Source organism: Aspergillus brasiliensis (genome assembly GCF_001889945.1).
Source record: "Aspergillus brasiliensis CBS 101740 unplaced genomic scaffold ASPBRscaffold_16, whole genome shotgun sequence".
NCBI lineage: Eukaryota > Fungi > Ascomycota > Eurotiomycetes > Eurotiales > Aspergillaceae > Aspergillus > Aspergillus brasiliensis.
Window position 1 is genome coordinate 475314 of NW_027137457.1, and position 24794 is coordinate 500107.

The following is a 24794-nucleotide window of genomic DNA, read 5'->3' on the forward strand; positions in this document are numbered from 1 at the left end:
GGGGGGGGGGGGGGGGGGGGGGGGTGCGGAAAGAAGAGAGAAAAGAGAGGAATAAAGTAGGTAGAGGATGGGATGGAGCAGCGTTGATGATGACGATGAAGTAAGTCCAGGTACGTCGTATTATTGCTGGATGGTTTGTTTCGAGTTTCGAGCTAAGAATAATCAATCCTCAAACGGGATTCCTCAGGAATCCACCGCCATTGCCAATTTGCCCGGAGGTAATTAATACCCGCGGTGACATCGCAGTTAGGTAACTTTACCAGCTGCAAACGTCCTTCCCGACAATACGGGACAATACGGAACATCCCTCCGACCGGGGGAATCATCATGACTTCATCTCATCCCCGGAGAAAGACATTCGAGACGCGGAACGAACCTCTTCCCAAGCAGGTTTGTTGCTGATTCCGACGAACTTTCTTTAAGCTTTTTACCAGTGATCAGAAGTTTCTAAGGGGAAAGGGTTGCATTTCCCCCTTTTCACATGCTATATACGACCCTCTCTCTATCATCTTGGCCTTAATATACACTGAGATAGATGGAAGGAAAGACGCAGTAACCAGGATCCAAGGTATTGCGAAGAATAAAGAAATCTCTCATCACGCCAAACCTCCCAATGCAACCCCATTGTGCTAGCCAAAAAGAGCAAGTAAACAGGAAGTTGATAATGAACGCAGCAAAATCAAAGCTGCCTGGCATCACATTGCAGCATGTGATGCCAACCATCTTCTAGACTAGACAATCTTATACACTCGTTTCGCAATGTAGAACGACGCAATGGCGAAGAGAACCAGTCCCGCCGTAACTAAACAGACACTCACAATTAGCCACAACATCCTCAACGAATGTAGAAGAGAGAGACACTTACTCGACCAAAACCACGACAAACTATCAACATCCTGACCCGGCACCTTGACGTTCATCCCCCACATACCACAGATAATGTTCAGCGGCAGGACAATCGTTCCCAGCACCGTCAACTTCCCCAACACATCTGCCGTCTGTTCCTGCCGCTCGTTCATCAGGATGTTGATCTGCGCCAGGTAGTTGGAATGCGCACGCGACAGAAGACTACAGCACAGTAGTCACGTTAGCCATCTAATGTTCATCCTAAAAGAATTGATCGCACGTACGTTTCATAGTAGGTCAAACTGCTAGTCATCGTCATGATGTGGTCTTGTATATCGCCTAGGTAGAGACCAATCTCGGACTTGGGCGCCACTTCCCATTGCTCGTTGCATCGCTTGGCGAAGCCCTTGACAACGTCTGCCTTGTTGCTCAAAAGGCGGTACATCCCCATCACCTTCTTGCGGCACACGCCCACGCGCCGCAGCATCTCACCGGGGGCCAAAGACGTGGTCACGCTCTGATTATCTTCTTCCTTGTTGGTCCCCATCCCTCGCTCATCCGCATGCATCTGCATGATCTTTTCATCGATCTCGTCGACCTCGTCCTCAATGGCCTGAATCAAGGGGCCAAACACGTCCGTGATGTCATCAATAAGAGCATACGAGATCCAGTCAGAGCTGAGGATAAGATAATCCATCAGCTGACGGATTCGTCTGCGTACATTCGCCGGATGTGGCGTCTGCGAGAAGTGGAAGGACAGCACACCTTCCCGGAACACTACAACATACATGTTCACAGGCTCGAGATAGGTTTCGCTGTTGGGGTCTTGCTCAAAGGTGCGGTAATTGACGAAGTAATAGTTTCGGAACAGCTCGACCTTCTCACGCGCCTCCTGCATCATGATGTCCTCAGTCGTCAGGGCATGGATACCAAAAGATTTGGAGAGCACTCGCATCTCTGCGTCGGTTGGGCAAAGAACATCAAGCCAAAACGTTGGTCGAGGCCCATACCGCTTGGGTTTCGGTTGCGCCGGTTTGCGCATAGGCGATGCTTCCGCCGATGTGCGTGCCTCGGTGACAGCCTCACTGATGATTGACGTCCGGGGCTGGTGCCGTTGAGTCCCGGGAGCGCCCTGGTGATTGCTGTGATTATGGATACCGTTGCCATTCGCGCCGTGACTGTTACCGTTCGGCGACATGACCCGGGATACGTTGCCGCTGGGTTGACGGCTATGATTGCTGTGGTCCGTTGTGTCATTCTTTTGATGGTGCTCAGGCTCCGACTCATCTTCATCAGACGAAACATCTAACTCCGGAGGATCTGGGATAAAAAGCTCGCGGAAACTACCACCAGGTTGGCATAGCTCGGAGATGGTCTGGGCGTGGATAGTACTCTGGAATTCTTCGTTGAAGTATGTGAATCGGTAAGGAGCTTCCTCCTCTTCGCGTCGCCACAGTCGGTACTGTGGACGAAGACGACCCTCAACAAGCATAGGCTCGCTAATCTTCTTCGCGCGATAGGCACCTGAACGCTCTTCCTTCTCCTGGCGGCTCCAATCTTCCAAAACGGATAGATCTGGCCATTCCCTAAGCCGTCGCCGCCGGCGGTGGCCTTCTCTGGCCGCCCTCTGTGCGTCTTCTTCGGCAATTTCGGAAACCTCCTCCGTTGGGAAGCAGACATCTTCCTCAGCCGGGAAGGTGGTGCGACGACGCAGACGCTCCTGGGGCATCTGTGGCGACGTCGGCGACGACCCGGGTGACTGCGTGGGACGATTATTGGTCCCATCTACGTCGATCAACACATCATGGGAGCGAGCCAGTTGTTCCATGCGGTTGTCAATCGACTTGGCCAGCGAGAAGTCGAACTCCGCCCCGGTGACCACTGCATCGTCATAGTTCATCTCAGGCCCGAGCTTGGGTGATGTTGGCATTGACGGGGGGTTGTTGATGTCATAATCACGATCTTGTTGTTCGGCAAACTTGGGACTCGGTATGGCACGAGGCGAGCATCGAGAAGAACTCGAACGACTGGACGCAGGTCGTCGCTGGTGGAATGACAGCGGGCTTGTCCGAAAGTCGGTCCCGTACCGAGCCAAGCTAGGACTATGACCAGAGGGTGGTGGCATCAACGGGGTACGATCGTTTACTTCTTCTTCTCCGCCACTATCATTATCCACTCGATATGATCTGGCCGCGGACGGTAGGGTCTGGGATCCCGACTCGATGGGACGAAAAGGGGTGGTCGAGGAACCCGGACGGTAGGATTGGGCGAGACGACTATCTCTCCGCGGCCGCATAGACGGTTGATGGCTATATAGAACACACACATCAGCTACAGAAGAACAAGAAGGAGACCCAGTACTGACTGCAAATGAAGTGAATAACATACCGATGATCCAGCAAAGCTTCACTCTCCAAACTAGTACTGCTGAGATCCCTACCCAGTTTATAGAACGGCAGCGCAGCTTGAGGCTTAGCCTGATCGGCCATCATGCTAATATCCTCTCCTGCGTCGGGAATCGAGGCATGAGGAACGGCCGGATGAGTATCCTCTGCGCCGCCGAGAAAGGACTGGCGGCGATGACGACGCTTTCGATGACGGGGTTTTTTCCGTTTGGCAGATTTGACCGTGGTACCTGATCTGCTTCCTGCGCCATCGTCCTGCTTCCGATCCGAACCAGGAGTCTCGTAGCCACGCGTAGTTGCTGACTGGAAGTCATCGGCTAATCGACTACTGTGTCGGGAGGGTTTGCTGGGGCTGGGAGCGGTCTGATGCGGAGTTGACGGTGAAGGCTGCATTGTGATCTGGAACAAGGGCCTCGGGGCCGCGGATGCTGCATGCACGATGATCGGCCGAAAAATTGGGTAATTTCTCCCAATTCCTTATCTCAATGGGTTCCACTGCCCAAGGCGATAAGTGTGTAGCTAGTAGAAAGTAGATACGGTTCAACAGCACCATGCACGGGGTCGACACCGAGGAATGACTGCAGCGATAAGAATGAGAGTAATGATGACGATAATAAAAAAGGTAGTCCAAGACGCAAGGTTGTCGGGTATGCAGTGTCAACCAGCCTAGTAGGGCTCAGTGTGGTCAGGGACAATTCATCGGGACCCAGGGCGCAGAGCGATTGGAGATCGGCGAGCGACGGGCGAGGCGTGGTGGGACATGAGGCACTTCGAACGGCAAGGGTTGAGCTCCATCAACCGGAGAAGATGAGTATGTAGTACACGATGGGGGAGTCAGATGGGGATGAGAGTGGAGAAGCCACACGAAAGGACCTCTTCTGTCAAAAGAAGTCCAGAGATTGAATAGCACGATGGGAGTGGGGGAAGATGGGAGGAAGAGAGAGTTCCAGAACTTGAGAGCTTCCAGTCCCCCTGCCCGGCCATATCACCCGCTTTAAGGCCCACCCGGTCAGGTGATGACATCACTGGCTCACCGATGATTTTAGCTCCCCAAAAACTGAATACGAAAAGTCTGTCTTTGTCTCCCTCAGAGCCTTCAATGGTCTCATTGTAATCATACTACATACAGTCATACATATTAGACACACCACAATCGGTTACATCGACAACATGGGATAGTGAAAGGAATAACATCAAAATAGTAATCAAGGCCGTCATATCGTCAGCTCTAGATATTGGGCATCATCATAGACATCATCAATATGAGACAAGAAATGAGAAATTATGAAAGAGAATAAATAGAAAGAAAAAAAAATCAAAGGCACCAAACAGGGGATATATTTGAAAGCATAGCAAACGCTCCAAGTAGCCTTCCAAGCATTATTCATTACCATTTTCGAACCGTTTTTGTTTTCCGGCTCCCATCATCCATCCATCCATCCGTCCTGACGCCTCCCGTGCTAATCAATAAGAAAGAATAAACAAAACCATAACGACCCGCGGAGCAGGATGGATCAGACTCCCGGCAAAGTGTGCACAGTCGCGTCCTCCGTAGAGCATGAGACAAGTTCGGATCTGAGTGTGACGCATCAGATCACATTGCTCATGTCCATGGTTGACGACGGGGCGACGCTGTGGACCGATCTCGTGGCATCCAGGGACATGCGATCGCCGCTGAGCATCTTCGTCACTTTCTTGTCCTTGTTGGGTCTGGCAATGAGCACTTGGGCCGGGCAGACGACCACTTCATCGTCACCTTCTCCCCGGTCATTGCCCTTTTTCACCACCAATGGGAACAGAACAACTCGTACTACCGCTTGCTGTGTTTCTAGCTCTTCATTGGACGTGGTCTCTCCGCTGCGCTCATTCATCAAGGAGGCGTTGAAGTAGACCTGGCGAGCAAGATCACCATTGGTGTCATATTCCGGCTGCAGTGGTGGTAGCATAATGTATTCTGCCAGCTGTGTGCGCATCTCGATCGACAGGTGGACCGCGACACGGAGCACCTTGCGGAGCGAGTCTAGAAGCTGGGCCTCGACATTGGTAGGTGGCGGGAGGAGGCGCGACAGAGTGTCAAAGATCTCCAGAGCGACAGCCTCGGTGTCGCTCTCACGCTGCTTCGAAAAGGTTGGCCGTTTCGAGAGCAGAGTTAGGGTAGTGGCGCGCCACCGATGGATAGCACTGCGTGGACCAATGTCGGCCAGTTGTTTCTCCAGGGATTTGAGCTTCTGCCGTTGCTCGCGATCCATGCCGAACAGGTATCGTGTGAAGATAAATTCCCATACCATGGTCATGACAACAGACATGAATACATCACGACGACGAACCCGGTCGGCGAGGTAGGTGTCTGCGTCGGAACCGTCCAGGATAGCGTTGTCGAATCGGTCGGCAATCTTTTCATCTTGCAGATCGCTGAGCTTGCGGCAGCGACGATGGTCAGAATGTTTGGAGAAACGGAGGACCCATTGCTGTACATGACCACATAGCTTCTGGCAAGCAGCATCGAAGTAATCCTCGTCACGGAAGACCAAGACGTCGTCCTGCATGGCTGCCGCGATCTGTTGCTGCAGTTGCTTCACCTTGTCACGAGCATTCTCCAGTTCCTCCCGCAGCCGTCGTAGCTCCATATCCTTCTGGGCCAACGCCATTTCCACTTCTTGTCGCACCCGATCGTGCATCTCCGCCGACAATTGTTGGTTCTCCGAGCGCAATTCATCCACTTGGCGATCGAACGTCTCCTGCATGACTTGAACTTCCTGCGCATGAGTGGCAGTGAGGTTGGAGGTGGTCGCCGTGAGCCCCGTATTTTCCTCGGTCAGTCGGGCTACTTCTTTCTGCAACCACTCCAGCGAGCTCTTCAATTGTTCCACTTCCGCATCTCTGTCCCGCAAATCGGCATCGCGGCTGTTGAGGGCATGATCACTCTTGCGTCGGGCGACGGTAGTCTTGCGGAGTTTATCTTCAGCTTCCTCACGAGCAGCGGCGAGAAGGCGATTTTCCGAAATGAGACGGTCGAGACGAGATTCGAGTTCTTGGAGGTGTTGCATACTTCGACGGTGCCGAACGCTGGGCGGTCGGCTAGGCGACCGGGGCGAGCTGGGCGTCTCACCCCAACCCTCCTACATAGTAAACAGACGATCGGTTAGCCGACTCATACCTTTCAATAACGACGAACAGACCATTGCAAAGAAGTTAGGAAGAGATCAACTAATACTACTTACATAAACGTCCGTCATATTACGTAGGGGACGCTTGCCCTTATCGGTGACGGGGTCGTAGGAGGAAGAAGAGGCGATGCGCTCGAGGTTGAGGTCCGAGGCTGAAGAAGCGGGAGGCTGGGGCTTGGGCTCTGATTGGTCGTCGCTCTCCTGCGCCTGAGTGGCTGCCGCCCGCAAATCTCCGCTGGCGTTGCGATGACTGCGTCGCAGCGATCGTGGAGTTGGCGTCTGCTCGAGGTTCGGCGTCATGTTGTGCATGCTATTGAACCCTCGGATGCTGCTGCTGGGTCGCAGAATTGGCTTGTCTTGTTCCGGCGTCTTGAGCACCTCAGCCGGCCATCTACCGTCCACCAGCCGACTGTCAGGCCGACGCTTCTTGACCTCGACATCCGCATTCTCGTCAAATGGCGTCTCCTTGTCCGGTGTCGGCCAGGCCTGACGGGCTAACGCATTGTCGGTAAACTTCCGGGTCGGGGTTACGAGGCGAGGAAGCACATGTTCGGGCTTCATCTCCAGACGGGGCGTGCCGCGTCCGTGACCCACGGTTCTTGAGCCGGTGGATCGCTCCGTTCGACCCCTTGGCTCATCCTCCTCGATGGTCTGCAATGGTGTCCGCGGCGGTGAGACTGCCTCTCGATCCACACCTGTCGGCTGCGGCGAGGGTGTGCGTGGCTGAGAATTCTGATCGACCTCCAACGACCACGGCCGCCGCGGGTGGTTGTGTCGTCCGTGTATCGATGGGCTGCGCCGTAGCTCACAAGTTGGGCTGGAGCGCGACGTTTGTGGACCAATCTCTCTACCAGATGGGGATCCAGACCGGACGAGTACCGATTGTCGCTCATGCACAGGCGACGGTGCGTATAGTGGAGCCTCGTGGTGGGAAGAAGGGCTGGACTCTGCGGTTTCAGCTTCAACCTCCCCGGGAGACTCCTTGTCCTTTTGCTCTTCCCACCGTATGTCAATTTGTCTGGTATCCTCTTCCGGTCCGTCCGAAAGCACAGATACGTTGTACGAAGTATCAGCTTCAACCTCGATTGTAGGCTCGTTCGGTGAAGAGTGCAGTCCAGTCTCCGGCTGTCTAGTCTCATCTACTTGAGTAGGTTCCGTAGCAGTTTTGGCATCGTCCTGCCCCGACGAAGGGGAATCGGTCGTAGTGATGGGCGCCTCCAAGACTATCGCGCTGTCGCGGATCGCTTCCTTGTCAATAGTCTCTTCCTCGGCCCCATCTTTTGCTGACTCGGACGGCTCAATTAGAGCTGGTCGACGGAAAAAACCCCGCTCTAATTCAGGAAAGATGCTGGCGACCTTGCTCTGCGTCTGCGACTCTAAGCCGAGGGATTCGCTGCTAGACTTTCCGTAGATAGAGTGTTCTACGTGGAGCGCCGTAGAGGGTGAAACCGGGGGGACATTAGTTGCATCAGACGGATCTTGTATCACGTTGCTTTCGGTTCGATGAGATGCTCCGGCTGTCGATTTTCTTGCTGCAGCTGATGCGCTTGGATGTCGGATTACGCCTTCCGGGATTGCGTTCTCATCAAATTCTGCAATGCCTGGCTCGAATGGGACAGCACGAGCTTCGGGTGAGGAATCGGGTGATCGTCCGGTAGCATCGACTTCGCTTTTCTCCCAGTCTATTATAGGCCAAGAGTCATCATCTTGTGCGCGTTGCTCCCAAGCCGGGATCTCAGTTTTCTGTGGTGGAAAACTGGTGGCATCCTTCTTGTGGGGTTGCTCACCTTCTGGGTCTTTGACATCAAGAGTTTGGATAATCTGACGCTGCTCTTCTTCTTCCCCAGAGTGTAATCCTAGAGAGACGTCATCCACTTTGGCTTGTTCAGCAGCCAGCGTGTCTGGCGCTTCAGTCACTTGCTCCTGGACTGGGTTCGGGTCCGCTGAAGCGCCAGCGTCAACCTCTGGCTGCTGTTCTTCCTCCGCCTCTACAAGCTCCTGCTCAGCCCTCTGCTTGGCCTTTCTGCGCTCCTTCTTGGATAGCTTCCTCGCTAAGGGAGCCGGTGCTTCTGGCTGTTCCCAAAGCTTCTCTGACAGCTCTTCGGCCATCGCAAGATGATGCTTTTCTGTCAGTGTCTCGGCATCCTGTTCTGCATTGGTCGTTTCTAATCTCTGCTGGACAACCATATCTTGTCTCTCTGCTGTAGACACTTCTCGGGACTCCTGAAACTCTTCTGCGCTGCGGACTGGCTCTTCCTCAATCTGTGGGGTTTGGTGCTGTTTCTTCTCTCCATCATCCTGCACGGTGGGAGTGTCCTGTTGCTTATCATCGATGGTATTACCCGATTCCTCGACAGGGGGGCTGGTGGAATCAAGAGTGTCTGTCCACCCTACCGTGCCTTCGTCTGCGGCAACAGCCCCTTCAATTGGTACAAGTGTGGGACTGTTTTGCTCATCCCTAGCTTGCTTCTTCGCCTTCTTCTTTCTCTTCTTCGATTCTTTACGAGTGAGGACTACCTCCTTGTTTGTTTCCTGCTGGGCCACGCCGCTCGGAAAGTCAGCTGTTGCTTCTGCGACAGGCGAGGTGACATTGTCTTCATTCCTGACCAGGTCGTCTGGAGGGAACTTCTCTGACTCCATTGTAAGTCCTTCTGGGGCTTCTGATGTTGGCTCTAGGGGCTTGTCCGATGAAACGGCCGGCTCATCAACATTTTCACTCAGGGTTGCACCATCTTGCACGGCATCCACACTGTTCTTATGCTCTGTGGATTCAAGGGCCTGCTCGGAAGTTGTCTCCATCACTCCCTTCTGACCGACCAGCTCATTGCCCGGCACTACTTCGCTCTCGGCACCAGGCTCAATTACCTCCTGATGTTCAGTCTCCTCTTTCCCCTGACTGGGACCCTTCTTCTTCTTGTTTTTCTTCGTCTTCGCAACTGGTTCTACAAGGGTCCCGGCAACATCGACTGCGGCTTCTCCTTCGGCAGCCTCCGGAGTAAAGTCTTCGGGAAGAACATCCCCCTCAAGGATGTCTTTCTCGGCCTGGACAATGGTTTTAATATCCAGATGCCGATCACATGCATCGAGATTAGATTCAACTGGCACTTCATTTAGGTGCCCAGATTCCTCTCCATGACTCTCCGCAGGAGCAACTGCTTCAAGATCGTCTGCTGCTGGCTCCTCGTTCATTGGCGGCACAGTTGGAATCATGGATTCGTCAGAGCCTGGTTCAGTACTTGGGGCAGCGGTTTCCACAGGTAGGTCTTCGGGAATAACCGCAGCTGTTGCTTCGTCATGGCTCGTGACTGCCACGCCCTGTTCGGTTTCGCCCTGGCTGGCTGCCTCTTCTGCCTGGCGCTTTTTCTTCTTTTCCTTTTTGCTCTTCTTCTTTGATGGTACGTTGATTGCAGAATTTTCCATCTCAACTGCTCCCTCAACAGACTCTCCTTGCTGCATAGTTTCCGGGGGTATGACTTCTCCCACACGCGTCTCCGTAACCTCATCCGCCTGCTCCTTTTCCGGACTGATGCGAAGCAACTCTTCCTTCTTGAAAGTCTGTTCATCTTCCTGCTCAGCGCCCTCAGCCGGCGCCTGCTCTTTCTCCTCTACCACATCCTGAGCAACATCCTCGACCACATGTCGGTAGGTGCTAGACTCTCCTTGCTCCTCCACTGACATTTGCCCAGTTCCCTCATCTAGCTTGACCTTACTTTCAGCGGGCTGCGTGTCTGGCTTTCCGTGTGCATCACCCGATTCCTCCGGCTCATCGACTGATAAAAGTTTATCTTGGCTTGAGATATTGGCATCCAGCTCAATGGGTTTGAGTACTTTATCGGAGGGAATGGAAACTGGTTCGTCTTCGCTTTTCTCATGCTCGCGTTGGAGTGGATAAGCGGAAGAAGTCGCTTGCTCTTGCTCTACCTGCGGAGATACCATGTCATCAGTCCAAATCAGATCTTTATCGTTCTCGCCGTGGTGTTCGGTGCCGTGGGACTGATTTTCTTTACCGTCATCTTCAGCAGGTATGTTTGCCGTTTCGAGCGATTTTTCCGCGGTCTTCGTTTCGCTGGGCGCTTGAGCGTCGCTCGAAGGGTGAGTCTCATCAGCAGGCTCTGTAGCATCGGCTAGATTCTTGGACTGGCGCTTCTTGTCTTTCTTTGCTTTCTTCTTCGCTTTGGCTGACATGGGAGCGGCATCCTTCTCAGAGGTTTCGGGTTGTGAAGCGACTACCTCGGATTCATGCAGGGCAGGGACTGTAGCATCGACAGGTGTCTCGGGCTCAACCACGGTCTCAGGTTCAACTGCAGCCTCAGGCTCGAGCGGCGTTTGAGGTTCGATTGGGGTTTCAGACTCAGTAAATAGCTCAGGTTCCGCAGGAGTACCGGGTTCAATTGGCGTAACTGGCTCGCTTGGGCCGTCATCTGCACCAGTATCTTCGTTCGCGTCTGCTGTCACGCTCTTCTTCTTCTTCTTCTTCTTCTTTTTGGACTTGGAAGAGCCACCATCCTGTTCGGCAGTTGTATTCACAGACTGAGGATCAGCTTCTCTGGCAGAAGGCTGAGCATCAGTGGTCTCCGGACTCGCTTCGGGCTGCAGTTGTTCCGTGGTTCCCGTGGTCATGGTGACTGCCTCTGGTTCATTCTCTTCCGCTGTTTCCTTGGAAGTAAAGGGAGCATCTTCAACCGAGTTAGAATTCGGGGTTTCCTCTGCGAAATCAACTCCGTTTGACAATAGAGTCGCCGGCTCCTCCGATCCCTCAATTCTCTCCTCAGTCACAGGTTCGGATGGGTGCTGCCCAGCATCTTCAAGACCGTTGGCAGCCATCACAGTGGCTTGGCCTTCGTCTGGTAAATCAAGCCTTTCTCCAACAGGTGCTTCTCCAGTGGGCTCTTCCGAAGCAGGCTCAGCCTCCTGAGACTGTCTCAATCCAGTATCATGAGAATCTTGGCTCAATTCAGCATGTGCGTCGTCTGTGGGCATGGGCTCATCATCCTGCTGTCCAGCGCCGAATGCATCCGCCGCAGAATCGCTGGATTCAGTTGGTTGTGGCGCTGATTCCTCATCTGCGAAAGAGACGGACTTTCGCTTTTTCTTGTCTTTTTTCGCCTTCTTCTTGGATTTCGAGGGCTCCTGGGTATCTTGAGCAGGTTCAATAGGTTCAGCCGGCTCACTGGAGGCATTTCCAAGTTCCCTGGGCTCGTCTGCTGGCGGCTCTGGAACACTGTTCTCAGAAGTGTCGTTTTTCTCGGCCACAACAGAGCTACTGACTTCCTCAGGAGTGTCAGTGGGCGCGCTGCCTGCCTCGGGTAGGACTTCGCTACCATCATCTCCTTGCGCGAGCGCAGGCTGGGACTCATCAAGAGAGACGGACTGACGCTTCTTCTTCTTTTTCTTGTCTTTCTTAGACTTGGTAGAAGATGTAGGCAGAGTATCTTCTTGAGCTGGCTCTTCTTGGTCCGCGTCAGCAGCTGTATCTTGTTCTGCTCTTCCCTGCTCTGGTGTGCTGATGCTAGCCATTCCTGCCGGAGCCTGCTCTGTAGGGGCCTCTACGCTTGTAGCGACATCATCCTGTGGTATTGTGGCTTCAATGACTGCTGGTTCTACATCGATATTCTTGTCAGGCGAAGCGTCATTCTCCGCAGTACCAGCCTCGCCTGCCTGGCCTTCTTGAGCCTGGTGTGCTTCAGTTACAGGCTCGTCATCGTTAGGCTGGGGATACCCTTCTGGTAAGTCGGTGGGCTCGGCGATATCTTTTGATGGCTCGTCTAGAGGTGCGGGATCAACGGCATCCGGGGTTTCAGTTGCAGTCTCAGCGGCATCCTGAGGTTGGTCCTCAGTAGAATAAGCGTCAGGTTTCGATACGCCATCCGCTAAATTCTGTGGCTCAGCATCAGTGCGCGTCGGGTCAGGATGCTGGTTCTTTGCAGTGTCCGCAAACTCCGTATTCTCCGGTCCGTCATCTCCAGAAGGTACAGTTGCACCTTGACACAAACCGCTCGAAGATACTTCAATTGTAATGGCAGGAGTCTCTTCTCCGGTAGGAGCATCCTTAGATTGCTCCGACGCGAGCCCTTCGCTTCCCTCTAAGTTTTCGTTTGTCGGAAGATCCACCTGTGGCTCCTCTGGAGCTAAGTCTTCTGGTGGAGCATCCTCGGGCACGGCCACAGCTTCTGGTTCAGGCGCCGGCGTAATGTCAGCGGATTCAGCCTGTTGCTTCTGTTGCTTCTTCTTTTCCTTCTTCGCCTTCTTCTTCTGAGCAGCAGTCATGGGAGGAGCCTCAGTGGCTTGCTCTACAGGGGGCTCGGTTGCGCCGATGGGTGGTGTCTCTAGGACTGTCTCTTCCTGTTCTTGCTGGTGCTCTGTGGGGGCGGAACCTTCGGCAGCGACGGGAAGTTCCGCAGGTTCAACCACAGGGACAGTGTTGTCTAGGGAAGGCTCGACAGGTGCTAGGCTCTCGTCAGGCGTCGCAGGCAGGCTTTGTCTCTGCTTCTTCTTGTTCTTTTTGCTCTTTTTGCCAGTCGGTGTAGAGCTCCCCGCTTCAGATTCAGGGTGGAGTTCAGGCGCCGGCTCGACCGCCGATTGATCGGGCACATGTGGTGCCTGATCATTGGCCTCAATCTGCTCCACCGGCAGGGTTGAGTCGCTAACAGTGGCATCGGCGAGGGGCTCCGCTACAACTTCCTCGGAAGCCTCATTATTTTGCTGGGCGGCGGATGGCAGCTCACCGCTTGTTTGGAGGAGCGGGGACTCGGCGGAGTCTTCTTGACTGGATTCGGGCTGTTTAGGCTCAGCTTCGGGCTCGGGCTCACGCTCACGCTCACGCTCAAGCTCAGGCTCGGTTTCGTCCAGGGCGGTCGATTTGCGATTTTTCTTCTTTTTCTTGTTCTTCTTCTTCGGCTGCTCCTCTACTGGCTCTTCCGGTTGGAGCTCTCGAGTCTCCCCAGCCAAATCGCCTGGCTCAGGCTTTTCTCCCTCAGAAGACTTCAATTCATTGCTCTCGGTATCCGCCACATGGCTTGAGTACTTTTTGTTGCCATCGCAGGCCTCGTCTGGCAGCTTCAATTCCGGTGATTCGTCGCCAGTCACAGTTGACTCGGGTACGGTTTCACTCACGGTCGCGGCTTCAGTTTCAGTCGCCGTATCGGTCTTGGCCGCAGGTTCAGTCTCCGGAGCAAGTTCATGTTCTGGTGCAGCTACGGTTTCCGGAGTGGCGTCATCCTTGGCTGCAACTTCAGTTTCCAGGCCAGATTCAGTCTCGGCAGCAGCTTCAGTCGCAGGAGTAGCTTCGGTTTCGGATGCAGCTTCAGCATTGGCTGCAACTTCAGGTCCCGGGCCAGGTTCAGGGGCAGCTCCAGCCTCGACAATAGCGACCTCCTCAGGAGCAAATTCAGGTCCCGGAGTAGCTTGAGCTTCAGAAACAGCTTCAGCTGACGAAGGTGGCTGAGAATCCCCAGTTGCCTCTGTCTCTAGTGAGGTCGCGGTGGCGCTCTTCCGCTTGTTCTTCTTCTTCTTTTTGCTATTCTTGCGCGACAGAGAGGCTTCTGGTTCTTCGGGGACTTCCTGAGAATTATCTTCGATTATAGCTGGCTCCGGAGTCATTTTCACTGAGTCGGCAGGAGGAGGTGAGTCCTCAAGTTCCGTGTCAGCTTTCTGCAACTCGGCTTCGTTCGCCGGGACGTCCTTTACTTCCTTATCCTCAGACGGCTGTTCTTTCTCTTGCGCCTGGGTGTCGGCTTCTCGGGTCTCGTCTTGCTGCAGCTGTTCTGCTGGGTCCTTAGTCTCAAGTGGCTCGGACTCAACGGCTTCATTGTTCATGATGAGCTCCTGTGAAGTCTCTTCCGCTACTGTAGTTTCAGCCTCGGCGCTAGGACGTAGTTCCTCAAGCTGATGCTCCAATGCCGGAACCTCGTTCTCGTTTGGCTCTTCAACGTTTGCAGAATTATCCTGAGCCGCCATTTGAGCAGAATCAGACTCAGTAGGAGCTACAGTTTCCTCAGGCAACTGGAAATTATTGGTATCGTCCGTAGTTTCTGTAGCATGGACGGGGATATTGTCGGCCGGTGAAGTTTCGGACACATCAGCCGCCGTAGACACGTCCGGCTCAGCTGCAGTAGCTTGACTAGTCTGTTTCGCAATATCAACACCCTCTTCGGAGGGCTTGCTATCTTCCTCCACACCCGTAGCCTCCTGTGTTGTCACAGTCTCGTCAATTGGCTCGGCTTTGTTGTCCGTAGTGTCTCCCTCGAAGGGTCTCTCAGTCTCGACTTCTTCGGGTTGCTCGCTTGTGTCTGCCGTCTGCTCAACGATAGCCTCCTCGGCTAGCTGGGCTGCCTCTAGACCCTCAGACACTTCAGCAACCTCGGTCTTGTCCACAGCTGTAGATTCTTCAGAAGGCTTAGCATCCTCGGCCTTCGCGGCCTCTTCTGCGGTCAGGTCTTGGGATGCACCTTTACTCTTCTTCTTCTTCTTTTTCTTGGCCTTCTTGGAAGAGGCTGGGGCGTCGACAGACTCTGCAGCGTCAGCAGCAGACTCTGCTCCGATCTCGGGTTGTGGTTCGAGAATTGCGGTTGTCTCTTCTTTTTTGGGCACCTGTAACACAGATTCTTCTTGTAGACTGCTTGGCTCTTCCACGGAAGGCATGTCTTGAGGCGTAGCCTCAGCAGGCTGTTCAGCAGCTGAAGCTAGGTTTGCATGGTCTAACCCTTCAGCCTTCGCTAGAGACTCCTCAGGCATGGCTTGATCCACCAGTTGCGGTTCTTGGGCGTCCTGTTCCGTTGGCTTGTTGATCTCTGCAGAAGCTTCATCTGTGATTGCGATGTCACCTGGAGTAGGAACTTCTTGGGATGCAAGCTCAGTTTCTTTCTCAATTTCCGCACCAGGCCCTTCGGATAAGGCAGGTTGCTCCACTGAAACTGACTCTCGTGTCTCTACCTCTGCTAGCTTTTCATCATCTCTACGGTCGGCGGTGGTCTCCCCGTTCGGTTCTGCTGTCACAGCAGGCTGTTCAGTGGGCGCAGTCTCTTGTAAGTCAGGTCCTGTGCCAGCCTCAGTTGCTGTAGGCAGAGGTGCTGTCTCGGTGGCTATCTCCTCAGAGACGACAGCAGGCTCGGCCAGCCCTGACTCCTGGATTTCAGGCTCTGGGGCCTGCTCGGTTATCGCGGGTTCAGTGGCGCTTTCTGCATTCTGCTCCTCCAGTGATCTAGTTGGCTCATCCGAAGCTGGGGTAGTCTCAGGACTGTCTAGGTCAACACTCTTTCCCTTCTTCTTCTTCTTATTCTTCTTCTTTTTCGACGTCGAAGGCGTAGATATATCCGCGACAGGCTCTTCGCTTTCTCTATCGAGAGGCTCATTTATAGCATCACCTGTGGCTTCAGCTGGCGGCTCCGAGCTAATGACAGCATCCTCGGTCTTGATAGGCTCAGGCTCCTGACACTCGGCTTCAGGGGCCTTCTCGGGCAGGGATCGCCCTTCGTTACTCTCGGTAGGTCCAGCGAAGTTGCTTGCTGGCACTTCCTGAGCAGCGTCCGTCCCCACAGGAGCCTTTTCTCTCTCCGGCTCTTCCACCTCGGCGGGGGTATCCTCGATGGATGTCGCTTCAGGCCCAGTGACACCTAATTCTTCGGCTTGATCCTGTGTGGATTCACCAGCATGCTTTTCGGTGTTAGCTGGAGTAAGTTCAGGGGTTCCGAGATTGATGTCCCCTGTAGCAGCCTCCGCTGATTCCTCTTTGGCTTCAGATGAGACTTCTCCGGGTGTTAATACATCCACCTGGGGTTCTTCAGACTGAATGGCGATCTTTGGGTCATCACTAGTTTCTGGACACTCCACATCAGCTTTCTCATGTGGCGCAGAGTTTTCTTGTCTCTCGCTCTCGACGCGTGGTTCTGCTGGGATTTCAACAATGTCGTCGAAGGCCTTGCTAGCATCTCCAGGTACCGAATGACTAGCATCTGCCACATGCTCAGCACTGACTTGTTCCGGGTCGTGCTTCTTGGTCTCCGCTCCAGTATTTACTGTGGTGGAAAAGGTATTGGTCCCCGTCTCTCCTTGAACTGGTTCATCAACGGTCGGGGCAGGTGCGACATCCTTGGGCACGTCTTGAGAATCTGTGCCAGCAACAACTGGCGTAGACTCTTTTTCATTAGAGGCGACATCAGCTTGGACGTTGTCTGGCTCCATAGGCAGACCCATCTCGCCCTTGGCTTGATCGATTTCGCGAGGTTGTGGTTCCTCAATTTGGTCGGGCTTGCCCATTACTGAGCCAGCAACGGCTGCCACGGCCGTACCTACCATAGTCGCAACACCTACGGGTGCGCTCTCATGCGCCGACTCAATCGTTCGATCTTTGTCTGATGCCGCGACATCTGAAGTAGGAATCTGGACTGGAATGGCTTCACTTGCAGTAGTTTCAGCAATGTGCTCACCTTCCTCGATACGCTGGCCCTTCTCTGGAGCAACTTGCTCTTCTGAGCGCTGAGAGTCGAGTTGAATATCATCATGGCCTGTAACAGCATCAACTCCAGATCCCACATCAGTAATGGTTTCGTGCTTCGCAAAATCATTCCGTGTCTGTGTTGGTGTAGTCTCTGCCGCATCTTCGCCAAGAAGCACTTTGTCTTCAGGCGTAGACGGGCGTATTTCAGGAAGCGATGGCAGAGTTACCACGCGCTCACTTGCCATCTCGTCTTTCACACCAACTGCAGACCCTTCAGCTGAGGGGAGAGGGCCAATTTCAGGGGACGGTGGCAGTTCCTGGTGCACGCTGATATCTTGCAAAAGCTCAGAGGGTGAATGGAACTCGTATTTCAACTTCTCCTTCCTCAAAGGGGGGTGGTGCGCAGTTTGACCGAAGGAAGCGGCGGTTGGGGTGCCTTGCTGAGAATCGAGGAAATCGTACGAGGCCTCATCGCTTGGTTGGTTCTCTGCAGCAGATGTCTCTACAGCCATAACCCGGGGCGACCCCTGAACGTGTTCGCTCAGGTCAACCATTTCCCACTGCTTCACATCTGGCAGGGCTGCGAGGTCCTCCACAGACGCGTTTGCTGAAGAAGTCTTGCTTGAAGGCAAAGAGGGGAGGGGCTCATCGGGGTGAGGCTCCGACTTGCTAGCACCAAAGCGCTCGACGAGCCACAAGGGCCGAATTTCGCGAGAATTCTTGAACTCGGTAGAGGCTGGGCGGCGGCGGCTCTGAGTTGGAGAGCCAGGGGAAGGAGCGACGACCGAAGAAACGGAAGGAGAGCGGTTGGCTCGAGGAGAAGTTGGTGGCCGACGGAAGTGCAGTGGCACGGCAGTAGGGGACTCGGTTGACCGCAACACAGACGACCGCCGGGATCGTTCGCCTTGATTCTCTTCCTGGGACCGGGCCAGTTCAGGCGAGGTCGGTCTACTTTGCGATGTGGGCACGGGGTTAGCGGTCTTCTCGGATGCAGGCGGCGATGCAGAGCGACTCCGTAGCCGGGAGTCGAGGACATCGAGTCCCAGCCCTGTGATCTCAGGATCCTGCCGCCCCGAAGCACCACGATGAGCATCACCCTCGTCTACCTTGGCTGGCATTCCGGGGCCCTCCTCTAAAAACGACTGTTGTTCGTCGTTCTGCAACTGTTCTCGATCCTATACATGGAAGAAGAAGAGAGAAAACCTTAGTATATGCACTGTACGGGAACTGTCAAACGAATATGGGAATAGCCAAGGCAAAGTCAAACTTTACAGGTAATGGGAAAGACAACCAAGAACTATACCTTCTCAAACTCCGACGATTTACCAGATTCCATCATGTCTTCGTATCTTTGTCGACGTCTCTCTTCCCTTCGTTGTCTGCTAGACTTATAATGTTCAACGTTAATATTCTCCTCGTCATCCTGCTTCCGGGACTCATCATCCAGCCCGTCTCCTCGACCGGAGCTCCGACGCCGTGAAGATCTCTCTCTACGTCCAGACCCGATCTCCGATTGGACTTCACGAGAGGAATGTTTATCGGCAAAGGATGTCCCCTCGTCTTCCACCGGTGCAGAAACTCTTGACCCAAAAAGATTGCTCAAGAAACCGCCGGATTTTGTCTCCTTCGTCTTTTCTCCAAGCCTGGCGGGCGAAGAGGTGATGGAAACTGCATCTTCCAAGTTGTCGCTACTACCGCGCTTAGAACGTCTCTTCCGTCGCTTCTTCTTCCCTTCACCTCCATCAGTCCCGATTGCGGATGGATCAATGTCATCGTCGTTCGGCTCGATGTCACCGCTGCTCTGCTGGGGCGTGTCTCGCATTGGTGACGGTCCATCCTCTTGGGTTCCAGGCGCTGATACGAAGGACGGAGAGTCGCGCTCTTGCGTTGAGGTCAGAACTCTCGGTTTTTCCAGCCCCTCTGTTGACTCTTCGGGCTCAAAACCACCGGGCATGGAAAGAACTTCCACGGGAATGTCAGAAACACCCTTACTGGCGGGCTCCGGGCCAGGCTGAATGGCGGGGCTGTCGCTGACGTTACGCTCTTTCCTGCGGCTGAGATGCTCGATAACTTCTTGGGCAATGGACTGCCGGGGCCCATTTGCGAGCTGTTCAACAGTACGAGGTTCTGGCTCCGAAAAGAGGGGTCCATCCTCGATGCGGTACTCCGGTGCCATCTGAATGTTCTCGTCATCGTCCGGCGTTTCCACTTCGCCTTCCACGAATCCATGAGGCACTGTACGTGGTACAGACGCTTCTTCCCAGGGTGACACAAACTGCACCTTGGGCTCCGTGGTAGGGGGGGAGCTCCTGGTATGGAAGGTGGGATCATCCGTTACCAGCGAAGGGTCAAAGCCTGCAGCTGCAGTTGCAGCAGCAAGTGCAGCCGCGAACTCAATGTCTGCGCCCACCATGCTTGCTGCCCCCTTACTTGCAGTTTGGGTAGAGGAGCTTGGCGGCATCTCCCGTGCAGCGTCTGCGATACTAGGCTCAACATCTTCAATGTGCTCAGGGACCCTCGTATCTTGGTCGACAGATTCATGCTCGGAAGATGTCGAGGGCACTTCGTACTCGTGCGTCTCATGCTTACCCCATGATACCCGTGAGCCGGTTGTTTGCCGTTCAAACTTGTTCTCCTCTTCATGCCGTTCAGGAATCAATATGATTGGCGTCGCCCTGGCGGAGCCAACCTGGCTGTGGGGAGGTGTCGGCCCAGTAAGCGTTAGTCCGGGTACAGGCCACGGCAAACCATTGTAGTCAGGGTGTGGTTCCTCCGTTACAACAGCAGGTTCGGTTGCAGGCTCTACTTCGATAATGGTTGGCATCGAGGTAGGCTCCCGGCGTGCGTAAGTATCAGGACTGTACCGTAGCTCTTCAGGGGCGAAAAATTGAGCGTAGTCCTCGTAAACGGGCTTTGCGTGAGGAAGTGGGCGGGATGGCCGGGGCCTCACATCCTCTGGCAGACGGTCTATCTGCGAGCGCTCATCTGTCACGGTTCGTCCACTGTCCGACATTGGTAGACTTGATGCGATAGACTCTGATTCAGAGACGCGGCGCCTCTCTGCTCGACGCTTTTCACGACGCTCCTCGTGCCGACGTTGGCTCGCGGTCTCGGAATCATCGTTCGAACTTCTTCCAGAAAGCACTGTGGCAGCAGCAACACCAGTTAACGCTCCTACGGCAGCGGCACCCATCAAGGACGATGAATCGTTCCCTCTTCGTGAACTTTCTTCCTCGATCCTTGACTTTCCAAATTCACGTTCTCTCTGTTGGCTCGCTCGACGCTCAGCATCCCGGAGCGCCATCTCTTGCTCTCTATCAACGAGTCGCACTCCTTCGCCAGCACCGGCCTCACGTCGCAAACTTTCCAGACGATTTGCACGTCGCTCCTTGTTAGCCTGCTCCTCGGTCAAGTCAAACTGGACTGAGGCCTGGTCTTTCAGCGTCGAGCGGCGTCTAAAGCTTGACGTTGACATTCTTTCAAGGGGCTCTGCGTGAAAGACCGGGGAGGAGTCACTACGCCGGTGTGCCCGATTGATTCTGGAGGAGATATCACTTCGCTCGGCATAGTCTGCGGACCTCTGGTTCCACCTATCGCTTGTCGATGGGGTTTCGTAGGGCATGAAAGCACTTTCAGGAGTATACGGAACATTGGGTGCGCTATAGGAAGGAATGGATTCTCCTTGGGAAGAGTATACCGCCTGCGAAACCGGTGTCACTGGCTGTGGTTGCTGCAGGGGAATAGGGCCTGGCCGGACTAATGTCGGCTGGGAAGGAGGTTGAGATGACACCTTGATGGCGTCGAAATGCGAAGGATCACTAGTGGGAACAGGAGCCACGTGTTGAAGGCTCCCAGTACTACTCTCGGCATCATGACTGGAGACCTTTGAGTCCCGGTGGTATGCAGATGCTAAGGCGGCCGTGCCGAGACCAGCTGCGACCGCTGTTTCTGCCGGGAAGCGGTTCTCCGAGGAGCGAGACCTTCTCTTCTTCTGTTTCTTCTTGGACTTCTTGGTTCCCCATCTCCAGGGCCATCTCGATGTTCCGGAATCAGACGAATGTGAGTCAGTGCTGGGGAAATGACCGCTTTCGCCGAACGCAAGGCCGGAGGTGACACTTGACGAGGACTGGTCACCAGAGTCAAGATCTTCCCAGCCCTCATCGTTAGCAGCAGACGACTCGTAATCAGACCGACCGGATCGAGACTCTTTGCCGGCAAGGATCTCCCCAGTGCGCCGGTTTCCTCGACGGGATGATGCGGCCAGTGCTGTGGCGGCTGCGCCTAGACCCAGTAATGCAGCATCCACATCTGTATCCGCTTTCTTCTTGCTTCGCCTGTTAGACTTACCTGACTGGCGTTTCGTGTATCCAGATCCGAACGCCAGATCCGCATCGAGTGATGACGAGGAAGAATTGTTGTTGCTGAACGAGAAGATGCTCTTGCGCCTTTTGGTCCGACGCTTGCGACGGTTCTCGGATGAAGCAGTGAAGAACGAACTGAAGCCACTGCCGACAGTCTTTCTGGCCGGTCTTGAGATATCCACAAAAGATTCATCAGAAGAAGATGTCTTTCTAGACCTCCTTCCCCTCGAAGATGTACTGCGGCTCCTGCTTCGATGGCGGGATCCGTATACTGACGCGGTCGCTGATCCAACAGCCACGCCCAGGGCCGCATTCCTCAGGGCAGCATGTCGCTGACTTCTAGATGAGGAGCGGGAGCGAGACCGGGACCGTAGTCGAGATCCTTCATATCTGCTAAGTTTCGAGTCCGAGTGATAGGAGCTGTGATCGGTATGTTCCCGCGACCGGCTCCGATGGGACCGTCTGTAGACGCCGCGTGAGGTCTGGCTTCGGCGACCAGCTGTGGAGGCGCCCTCGCTCTCGTGAATCGAATGCCGAGAGCTTGCCACCTCACCCGTTCGAACGCTATAAGACTCGTCGAACTCCTTACTACTGAAAATCGATTTCACCGCATATCCACCGAGAAGCCCAGGCAACCATGAGTTTCTCGACGACCTTGTGCGACACCTTCCTTCGTCCTCCGACGATGAGTACCGACTTGCTTTATCAACGCGCGATCCATTACTGTACCGATCAGCAGAGCGACGGCGAGGTTTATGGTTGTGCTTGCGAGGTGCGTCTTGAGATGTCGTGCCGGGCTCGAAACAATATTTACAAATCCCGATGGTTTCCGTATAATCTTCGAACATGCCGACGCCTTCTGGGTCCTTCCAGAAGTTGATGAACTTGTCCAAGGGGCCTTGTTGACGTTGTTGAAAAGCCAAGCTTCCGGATTGGAATGGAGCACCATGGTATACTGCAGCATGATCGGGGTGGAGCGGACTCGCTGCGTATCCCGCCGCTGCCGCTGCTGCCGCAGGTCCTGCAGCAAAGGGCGCCATGTTCTGCTGAGGGGGAAACGCCGGGGTTTCCGGGTAGGCCGGGTAGGCCGGGCTTACCTCTTCGTAGTTTTGCATCGTGTACTGGGCGGAATGGTCAGCGCTGGCGGACTGATGGTGATGGCTCATCATATAACCGGCCGCTGCACCGGCGGTAGCGGCGGCGGCTGCGCCAAATGCAGCACCCCCTACATGGGGATGGGGAGGCTTCGGAGGGCTCGATGCGGTAGGCGGCACATAGGTTGCAGGGGATTCCGAGATAGTGTGCCCCGGGGAATCAGTGGCCTCGGCTCCTGATATTGTCGTTGCAGTGGCGACAGCAGGTGGGCTAGAGATCCCAGCTGTCTGTACAGAAGGTCGCGGCGGTCTTGACGGTTTTGGTGGCTTCGGCGCGGAAACAGATGGTGGTTCTTCAGGCTGTTCCATTCCCAACTCAGCATCATCCATGAAATAGGCCGCTGCAGCGCCAACCTGACCCATGCTACTTGGCTCGGGCGGCGGGTTTGCTGTGGGCGATGCTGTCATTAGGTGCGCTTGGTCGCTGGCGGCAACCAGCGGAGGCTTCGGTCGGACCCCAGGCTGGTCTTGGACAGACTGTCCCTGATCGCCGTAGTAGTCGGCTGCTTCTCCTGCAGGGTTTGGCGGTATGTAAGGCTCAGCAACGTATGTCGGAAACTGGCCAGGAAACTGCTGTGTTACATGAGGATCGTAGAATGCGGTTGCATGCGGCGGACTGGGCATTGAAGTAGTTGGCATTGCCTCAGTAACTGGAGGGTATGTATGGGGACTCGCGGCGGCGAAGTGGCCAGAGGAAGGAGGCATGCCCGTAGTGACTGGAGATGCATACATATCGCCGGACTGACTACGTTGTCGTTCACGGCGATCTCCATCACGCTCATGAGAGGTGGTCTCGCTGCTCCGATCGTCGCGATCTGACCGGATCCGCTCACGCTCGCGACTCGGCGATCGCGCTCGCTCACGCCGGCGGGAGCTTTTCCCTTCTCCATCTCCATTGTCTCGGTATCGATCTCGACGGTCGGTGGTGTCGTTTGAGTCTTGACGCCGGGGCGCGCGCTCGATCACCACCCGATCGGGTTCGATGGAGGTGCCCTGGTCGGCTGTCGCATAGCTCGAGGCTACCGACTCCCCCGCCAGACTTGGAGCATAACGCTTACTCCGGCTGCTAGAGGATCGGTAGTTGGACAGATCACCCAAGCCACGATCACGGTCGTCACCCCGTGAGGACTTGCGGCTTACTGTCGAAGATTTCGAGTCTGTTCTGCGACGGCTGCTACTCTTGGAGCTGGAAGAGCTGCGGACATCAGACGACGAGCGACCCCCGCCCAAAAGGGCTTTGAACATGGTGGGCAGAGAGCGATCAAAGCTCTAGCGACTCAGGCAACCATGTGGAATAGAGGGTAGACGCGGTCGCCTAATTGAGCAATCGAACCAAGCAGTGAAGTGATTGAGAAAGAAAGGAGAGTGAAAGGATCGGAAAAATTGATTTAGAAAGTAAAAAAAAAAAAAAAAAAAATATCGTACAATCGTAACAGGGTCGTTAAGTGGGTAAAAGGAAAGACCGTATTAGCGAGGCGTAGATGGCGTAAGGGAGAGAGGTGAACGGGAGAGATTGATTGATGATGGATGAAGATGAGAAAAGAAAGAGGCGGGCGGGTATAGATCGGCGGCGTTGTTTTTGCGACGGGCGGAGGAAAGTAAACAAGTGAACCGTGGTTCTTTTTTTCTCGGGAAGTCGGAGGGTCCCCCAAGCTGGAGAGAACCACGGTCAGCCTTCAGCCTTCAGCAACACAAAGGCTAAAGCAGCAAGAAGAAAAAGAGGCGGGCTGGCAAGCGCTCGGTTGCTCCAGAAAATCTGCCACTAACAGCTTTAGCGTGATGGACCAGGATGGGGCACGATGGACGGACGAGCAACGAGGGAGGGAGTCCGTGAGTTTCGGGATGGGTTAATAATCTAATCACCCCCCAAAAGATAGTAGTTACACAGTGGTAAGTATGAGACCATGAAAGGATCCCGATTGAAGAAATGATATACGAAGATGTATGAGATGAGATGATGATAATGAATCTGGGATGTGCTAAAACATAACAAGGAATGTGGGGTATGTTTTCGATCGATCAGATGCGGGCGGGTGGTGGGTGATGGCAGCATTCATTCATTTCGGATTTGAAGGGCAAGATGAAACTGGAGATGGTGAGGATGTAGTTACTTACTCCGTACAGTAGTTGGTTAGTTACAAGAAGTTAGTTCGTCAGAGAGAGGGTCATGGCACACTCCAAGCCCTTCTCTCGATCTTCCATTATTTTCCTATGAAGGAATCGGAAGGAAATGAAGAAAACTCGCGGTGAGGCTGGGGGAGGTGGCCGGGGAGTTCCCGGGCACGTGCCGGGGCCCATGGAAGAGGCTGGCTGGACCACGATTCATTCTAACCTTCATCATTGTAACTTCCTCTTCCATAGCTGATACGTCATATCGTCCCATCCTAAGCTGAGCTGAGCTGAGCTGACTTCCTTTTACGCACTCA

The 24794-nt window shown here is 54.3% G+C and overlaps 2 protein-coding genes across 2 annotated transcripts; both read right to left on the reverse strand.

Moving 5' to 3' along the window:
• Nucleotides 1-731: 731 nt before the first annotated feature.
• ASPBRDRAFT_135716 (magnesium transporter CorA family protein) lies at nt 732-3644 on the reverse strand (the record flags this gene model as incomplete). The annotated part of the gene is made up of 4 exons (XM_067618720.1): nt 732-802; nt 866-1068; nt 1131-3155; nt 3235-3644. The coding sequence occupies 4 exons, from the start codon at nt 3642-3644 to the stop codon at nt 732-734; spliced, it is 2709 nt and encodes a 902-aa protein (XP_067474703.1).
• An 804-nt stretch (nt 3645-4448) lies between these two features.
• lah (involucrin repeat protein) lies at nt 4449-23613 on the reverse strand (the record flags this gene model as incomplete). Its single annotated transcript, XM_067628673.1, has 3 exons — nt 4449-6370; nt 6473-18028; nt 18157-23613. 3 exons carry the CDS (start codon nt 23611-23613, stop codon nt 4841-4843), a joined length of 18543 nt encoding a protein of 6180 aa, XP_067474704.1. The 3' UTR covers nt 4449-4840.
• Nucleotides 23614-24794: the final 1181 nt, after the last annotated feature.